Source organism: Sinocyclocheilus grahami, unplaced genomic scaffold (assembly GCF_001515645.1).
Source record: "Sinocyclocheilus grahami isolate Dianchi unplaced genomic scaffold, SAMN03320097.WGS_v1.1 scaffold302.1, whole genome shotgun sequence".
NCBI classification, from domain to species: domain Eukaryota; kingdom Metazoa; phylum Chordata; class Actinopteri; order Cypriniformes; family Cyprinidae; genus Sinocyclocheilus; species Sinocyclocheilus grahami.
Genome location: NW_015505481.1, coordinates 1282093 through 1290322, shown reverse-complemented (window position 1 = coordinate 1290322; position 8230 = coordinate 1282093). Strand labels below are relative to the sequence as shown.

At 37.3% G+C, this 8230-nt stretch overlaps 1 protein-coding gene across 2 annotated transcripts in view; it reads left to right on the top strand.

Moving 5' to 3' along the window:
• The window catches only part of LOC107601268 (casein kinase I), a 46142-nt gene that overhangs the window by 33453 nt on the left and 4459 nt on the right, over nucleotides 1–8230 (top strand). Inside the window, exon 9 of one of the 2 annotated variants that reach the window (XM_016293392.1) lies at nucleotides 1115–1183. The exons of the other annotated variant lie outside the window; for it this stretch is intronic. Within the exon in view, the coding sequence (XP_016148878.1) occupies nucleotides 1115–1147 (33 nt within the window). The 3' untranslated portion in view covers nucleotides 1148–1183. The remainder of the gene's footprint in view (nucleotides 1–1114; nucleotides 1184–8230) is intronic. 2 annotated transcript variants of the gene reach the window in all.

The following is an 8230-nucleotide window of genomic DNA, read 5'->3' as shown; positions in this document are numbered from 1 at the left end:
TATATATATATATATATATATATATATATATATATATATAATTATTTTTATTGAATTTTCACTGTAATACAAAAATAACAAGACATCAAAATATATTATATTCAAATATTTTTTTAATAGTGTTAAATAAAACGGGGCTACCCCATATATAACAGATTAGGGAAAGAGGAAAAAAATGAATAGGGCAGAAAAGTTAATTGTCCAGACAGTTACACAATTACAATATTCCTTGTAGTATAATAGGGCGAAGATGAGGTTCCATATAGTCCAGATATGGAGTCCAGACTTTATAAAACTGGCCTGTTTTTTGATGTAATGCATAGGTAAGACGCTCCAGGGGAATCAGCAAAAAAATTATCTTATGCCAACCTTTAAGTGATGGTGATTTATCACTAATCCAGTTAAGTAAAATATTTTTTCTGGCTGCAAAGGAGAGAATATTATACAATTTCTTGTTCGCAGATGAAACCGTGCGTTTATTAGGTATACCCAATTATTATGTTTTTTTTTAATGATTTTTTTCAGTTATATATGTAACACATTTTTACTGACAAAAAAAAGCATAAAACAAACCTAAAAAGCATTTTTGCTGGAAAATGATGGAATGTGGTGCAAAACAGTTTGTTTTTTAAAGCCTATTTAAATGGCTCTTTCAAGACTAGCACAAATCACTCTCTCTATATTGCTGTCGGCCAGCTAAGTTACAGTGCATTGCTGACATATTTACATGATTTTCATTTGCAAACAACATTGTTCAAAAGTCACTAAAATGTGACATTTGCCTTACATAACTTATAAACGTAAGGAGTGTTGAAACGCAAGCGTTGGCCCTGGGCCATCCTTATTGTTGAGCCCTGTATTGTGTAACCACTGCCACATATTTTGGATCTTATTTGCATAGAGTTCTTTTCAGACCTTGTCACACATTCTTGAAATGTTGCCCAGACTCATAATTCTGTCTAGAGAGTCTCTGGTGATTTGAATATTTGCTTTTAACGCTTCTGTTCAGATCCACATTTTTTAGGTGTTTACCACATTGTTGTTGTTTTTTTTAATTTCTTTTCACCACAAATGAATATGTTTCCCCCTCCAACCACCCACCCACCCACTTCAGAATAGCATTCCCTATGATCACCACGGCAAGTAGATGCTCGCCATGTTCTGGTATGAGAGACAGCATTGGGTGAGTGACAGTCGGGTGTCTTTTTTAAAAAAATTTAAAATTGTATTTATTTTTTAATACCTGGACTACCTCCACTTCCCTTCATTGAGTAATAGCCCCCCTGTCCCACATCACTGCTGTACGGCTGTTACGCAGCACATCACTCACCACACAGATTGATGAGAGACTTCACTACTTCATTCCTAACTGTAATTCAGATGTTTAGCAAAGGCTCTTGAAGTGTTCAATTGAAAAGCAATATGGTGTTATTCAAACAGAGCGCCACAGTCGGGCTCCAGATGTAAAAACCCCATTCATTTTCTCCATAGAGAAACACAAATCTACCATCAGCTCTGAGATTCTCTTGTGAATATATTACTAAAAGAATGTTATGCAAACATTGTTGAAGATTAGCACCCAGCAGTCTGTCTGATGTTACAAGCTAGTTTCTTTACAAAAGCAGTTTCTTCAGTGAAAGTGAGGCATCGTCTTCATTGACTTCCTTTCAGTCAAAATGGCTTCTAAATATTTTGCTTTCAACTTAAAATATTTTTTTGTACCTGACTCAGTGGTGTTATATTGTACCGTCAATTTTTAATTTTATGTTTTGGTAGTCTTTCCTGAGATTGTAGTTTGTTTACTCATAACTAATATTAAAAGGGTTCACCAAAAAATGAAAATTCTGTCATTAATTACTCCCTCCTGTCGTTCCAAACCCATAAGACCTTCATTCATCTTCGGAACACAAATTAAGATTTTTTTTTGATGAAATCTGAGAGCTTTCTGACCCTGCATAGACAGCAATGTAACTACCACGTACTCTTATGAACACGCTTCGACTGACACGGAAGAGATTGTTAAATAAAGTCGTTATTTTTGTTTACTTTGTGCACAAAATGTATACTTGTAGCTTCATAAAATTAAGGTTGAACCACTGTCACATGAACTATTTTAATGATGTCCTTACTACCTTTCTGGGCCTTGAACATGGTAGTTGTGTTGCTGTCTATGCAGGGTCAGAAAGCTCTCAGATTTCATCAAAAATATCTTAATTTGTGTACTAAAGATGAACGAAGGTCTTGGGGCTTTGGAACGACATGAGGGTGAGTAATTAATGACACAATTTTCATTTTTGGGTGAAATATCGCTTCAAGCACACGCTGTTGTACCAAAGTCAGTTTAAAAATATTCATATAAGCACTTAGGCTTCAAATCAAGAGTTTGTAATGAAGATTAGGGGTGTCAAGGTACACAAAAATGACAGTCCGGTACATAACTTGGTTTTGAAGTCACATGTTGAGTTAGTTTGAAGCAGTTAATATAAAGCATGTTTTATGTTTAGGACAACTTGCATAAGCTCACAGCAGATCACAGTGTTATTCTGCGTTATTTTTCAGATGTGTTCACAGTGTCAAAATATATTGATATAACTGGTACTTTCCTATCCTGGGGGGAAACTCAGTTTCAGATTATGTTCCACACACACACAGAAGTTCCACACGTGCAGTGGTAAAAACAGCACTGCATTCGTTTGGTACACATGCATGCTGAGCCAGAAGACTCATATCGGAATTTTTTTTTGTACGAATATATGTATTGTTACACCCTTCCTTCAGATTCATCTCAAAGCTGGCTGATTGGTTTGTATTGTGGCTCCTTATTGAAGACTTTTTTAAATGTCTATGGAGAAAATGAATGGTAAAATATTTATGGATCCAAGGCTACACCAAATCCACCAGTATTCATAGCCTGGGATACTTGCATACTTTATTCCGTCTTCATCCCGGTTAGCAGTTTATGACCTCACACTCCACTCTAATGACTCAGATGGTATATTTAATCTTTGCACAGAAAGTAATTCATAACACCAGATGATGTGATGCGTTACTCACAGATGGACAGTACTGTTATCCTCTAAGCTGAATCTAGACGGTTGGGCTTTTGCTTATTTTTACTAAAGAAATGTGCTAAAGCGTCAGTCTCCAGAAATATTTCCCTGCTATAAAAACAGTTTAAAGCATAATTTCAACCCTTGATTGGTTTGAGGATGCAATTTGCGCTATTATCATTCCTTTGTCATGTGAATTTCTGGCCGACATATCTCCATATCCCAGTGCTTAGGTTTGATCAGATCAAGAGTTGTAAACAAGACGCACTCTGCTTTCATTTAGAGCACAAAAAAAAGTAGTGCTCCCATATGCACGTATGCCCACCAGACCATCTGTCACAACTGTCCTATAGCAGCCTACACACAATCACCATGTACTCTTACATGTATTTATAGAACCCAATAATTGATAAGTTTGATCTAGTGTTGGAGAGCTAATTCAAAATCAGTCGCTGAAGCAGAAAGGAAGCACAAATGATGTGCTGCAGAGCACTCTTGATTGTGTGCGGTGCAGCGCCCTCTACTTGTGAGTGTGTTTCTACACTTTACTTTGTGAAGTATCCATAACCTCTAGTTGCCAGGGTGTGGATGCCTCTTTCTGTCTCACTCTTTTAACCCCCAGTGCTTGGTTTTGGCTCTCTCTTGGCATGCAGTGTGATCACCCGGATTGTGCTCCTACTCACACTTAATCAATGCAGCTTTACATTTACAAGCCTTTTTGCTTTTAGTTGTTTAAGTGTAAAATTGCTGCTTATGGCCTCAGTTTGCAGAAAACCTCCATTCAATTCCTTTATTATTGTTTCTGCCCTGAATGAATTGTTTACTGGTAGTCTCCGATTTGCTGAACGGCTCACCTCTGCAGCTCTTTTGTTCCCTCTGTAACGTCAGAGATGGATTCACCCCCGCCCTTTTGAGAGCAGCCGTCACATGATTGGCCCTAGAGTCCTCGTGCGCTGCTTTACCTTTGACGGAGGATCATGAAAAATGTATCCCCACCTAGTGATTAATCACCTCAAATTTTTATTGTACATTTGAAGGTGCTAGACATAATTAGCTGTCGCCCCTCCTCCGATCTTGAAATAACCCGCCATTTGTGTTCCTGAGTGGGGGGGGGGGGAAATGCAGTATGCATTGTTTTGTTTTTTTCCCCCTTTGTGTTTGGTGTTATAAACCTTGTTTCCCCCCTCTCATGCCATATACCATGGGGGAGCTCAGAGGACCACCTAAAATATTTAGGACTCAAAGCATGCATGCACAAACAGTTACCACCCTTTAAGAACTAGTGATGCACCAAAAATATTTGGCCAAAAGTGTTTTTTCTGTTTCAGTCTTTTGGAGGGTCGAAAACATTTCACTGAATGATGTTTAATTTTCATTACTCAATCAACTTTGAAAAGACATTAATAAAACCACTTTTATTTACCTCAGGAAAGCCATTTCATGTCCATAGCTCATTAGTTAGCTACAACACACAAAAAAAATCACTCTAGAGAGACGCATTATGCTAATAATATGCAGTATATTGCATATGAATTTTATCTTAACCTGTTATCATTAATTCATATATTTTTGAATAAATCTGAAATAAAAAAAAGTTATTACAGCCACCATTTAAATGTTTGTATTTGAACCCCGAATTGGAATAGAAACACACTTATATCATCTCTGATAGCGCGACGCACCCTCTCCTATTGCAAAAAATTACTTTTACACAGCTTGGAATGCAGCTGTACTGATAGCCATTGACACTTTGCATACCGTAATCTTTTTGTTTATGTACAACAGAGATTAAATTGATTTCACACTGGCTACAGTCTTTTGCAGGTGAATCTTTTTCTCTTTTTGTTAGTTTAACAGCGTTAAGCTTAATGAAATGTGCAGAAATAAATCAAAAGTTTGAAAGCCTGTTCGTTCATGTTGCGGGATGAAGGCAGTGTCCTTTTTATGTCATTTTGTAGTTTATTATGTGGAAGGCCAGGCGAAGAAACATACAGCAAAGGTTCGAGTAGTCGTACCCACAGTATCACCTTTACACTCTTTTAGATGAGTTTTAGTTTTCGTTGCACCAATCAACCTGGCCCTCTATATCAGCTCATGTTTTTTGCTCATTGATTTTATTGCATTCCCTTATGCTTTTCTTTTGTTTCTCAAAAGCTGTGAAATGCCTGTATTGTAGAGTTGTTGTTATTAATGTTGATGTTTGTTTCTTTTTACCCCCTGAACTAAGCTTAGTGCTTTTACAGTATCGCAGGCACACGTGGTTGGGTCAAGACTGTTGACAGACATTTATAGCAGGAAGTCGAATAATGTGAAAAGGGCTTCGTTTTTCTGACCTGAGGGTATAAATATGAACAACTTGGGGCATATGTTGAGACAAACGGGCACGTTTTCTTTTATCATTTGTGTTTGGATTTAGAAATGGATGTCCTGTGCCCAGCTTGTCTCATTGAGAGTATACCAGCCATCATTTAAGTCATGCCTGATTTGTTTTTCTTTTTCTTTTGACTGACACTTTTTAACAAGTGAGATGCAAGGTTTTGTTTTTCTTCAACTTTATTTACTGAGTATTACCAATGCTTTTAGTACTATATTTCCCTTGTTTCAGAAGTGTGGTTCCTTGACTTACTGGTGCTATAAGTCACAGAGGACGTGGAAGGCGAGCTGCCTGTCTGTATCATTCAGCATAGTAGAGCGTAGGTTTTTTCTGTAGTCATGGGGTGGGGGGGGCTAGTGGTGAAACTCTTAAATTCTGTTGTCATGTATATAGGATGTTTCTAGTGATGGCAAAGTAAAACATTTGAATAGCCACTGTCTGTGTGTGTGTGTGTGTGTGTGTATGTATTGTGAGTATGGGGAAAAGGCTAGTGCTTAGAGAGGTGCGAGGGACTTTGTTCTGTTCTAGATTTGATAAGTTAGTAATTCTTTCTCTCCACTGGTGGTCTCACACAAACTGCCGCTCCAGTACTGGTGTTGTTTAAATGTAGGCACAAGTACACTTTGTCGGGGATCGAGCTATTATGGATTTCTCTATTTCATTTTCTGGTTCATTCTACACACGACTGCTTGGCCAGTCCTTTTGCATCACACTGTATCAGGTGGAATTATGGAAATCTTCCTTCCCTGGAAGATTCTTTTCCTCATTTGTATTGCCACTGTATTTGTGTATTTTAAAATGTGTAAATAAATTAATAAGTACTTGTAAGTAGTTTTTTCCCTTTTCCTTTCACCACATAAAGGATGTTTCTTAAAGACATAGGCCTAGTTCATCCAAAAATTCAAAATTATATCAATTACTTCATGTGTAACAAACACACAAGGCTTTTTTTTTTTTTTTTTTAAATCTTAATTGGGTTGGTTTTACGCCATATTGCATAAGGCTGTTGTTTTATGAAGTTTTTCTACTGTATTTTTTTTTCTCCTCGAAGTTTCGTCAGCTGAATAATCGTTGTGAGGAGTCCGTGGAACGCACTGTATTCTTTAAAATCTGTTTTATGAAGTTTTTCTACTGTATTTTTTTTTCTCCTCGAAGTTTCGTCAGCTGAATAATCGTTGTGAGGAGTCCGTGGAACGCACTGTATTGTAACTTACTAACTACCCTCAGCCTTGTTTTCATTCCAGTCAAAAATTAAGTTAACGTACACTGTATATTCTTGAAACACAAATATATTTTAATGAAACATGACAAGATTAAAAGTACGTTTAATTTTTAACTTTGGCGCTACAAAATGATCATAAAGGGGCCACTTTGTAAAAGCGTTAATCGAGTGGGTTAAGTTTTCTGAAGATGCACGATAGCTTATGATAAACATTTATTTCAGGCTTTCACATAAATATTTATCGGTGCACAGAGCTCATCTAAACGTTTTGAAGCGTTTAAGTTCAGGTGGAATTGGCTTTAAATTGAGGAACAGAAATCAGATTTCATTGCAAATCAATGTGTTTCGGAGATGAACGCTGAAGGCTTCGTGAGTTTGGAACGATAAAGAGTGAGCAAAAGACAAAACAACCTTTTTTGGGGGGGAGGGAATGAGTGCAGCTGCAGTTCACTTAATAAATGATAGATGGCACTATTTGAATACCTTTTAGTAACCAAACTTGTAAAAATAAGACAACTGTGCTGGGTTCAACATTTATTGAGCAGATTTTTTTTGTTTTCATATGACAGAGATAAGGTCATTATGAGCAGTCTGAAAACTGAAAATAAATACTCCAAATGTTTCCCAGCCCAATTCAGATAGGCACAATGGAAGGGCAGTGAGACTGAATCTGGGTTTACGGAGTCTAAATTTCTCATAGCTGCACTTGTAACGGATGTATTCATGTACAAATCTTTGACGTGGCGAGTAGCTTAACCAGTAGTAGAGCTGTCGTCTCCAGATGCCGGTATAAAATTAAAACAAATGCCACCAGGCAGTGCTGTCAAACCTCATTTCTATCACAATAGAAATGAAGGGACACACTGCATGCTTGTCATCATTGTTTGAACAGAAGGTGCATTTTGTGTGAGAAGTGGAAACACTACAGATATCTGTCTCTGCTGATATCTATGAATATGATCAGACTTTTGTGTGCTCACACTTTCAGTTCCTGTGATAGCTGTCTGCTTTACTTGTGTGATGTTTATTTTGCACTTCATTTAAGATGCTGTAACAACGTTAAACTTTTCAGACTTTAGACATGCCTCCCCTTTCTACATCTCTGCCATTTTGTCATAACCAGGTGAACAAGCAATATATATATACAGTGGGTATGGAAAGTATTCAGACCCCCTTAAATTTTTCATTCACTCTTTGTTATATTGCAGCCATTTGCTAAAATCATTTAAGTTAATTTTTTTTCCTCATTAATGTACACACAGCACCCCATATTGACAGAAAAACACAGAACTGTTGACATTTTTGCAGATTTATTAAAAAAGAAAAACTGAAATATCACATGGTCCTAAGTATTCAGACCCTTTGCTCAGTATTTAGTAGAAGCACCCTTTTGATCTAATACAGCCATGAGTCTTTTTGGGAAAGATGCAACAAGTTGTTCACACCTGGATTTGGGGATCCTCTGCCATCCCTCCTTGCAGATCCTCTCCAGTTCGGTCAGGTTGGATGGTAAACGTTGGTGAACAGCCATTTTTAGGTCTCTCCAGAGATGCTCAATTGGGTTTAAGTCAGGGCCCTGGCTGG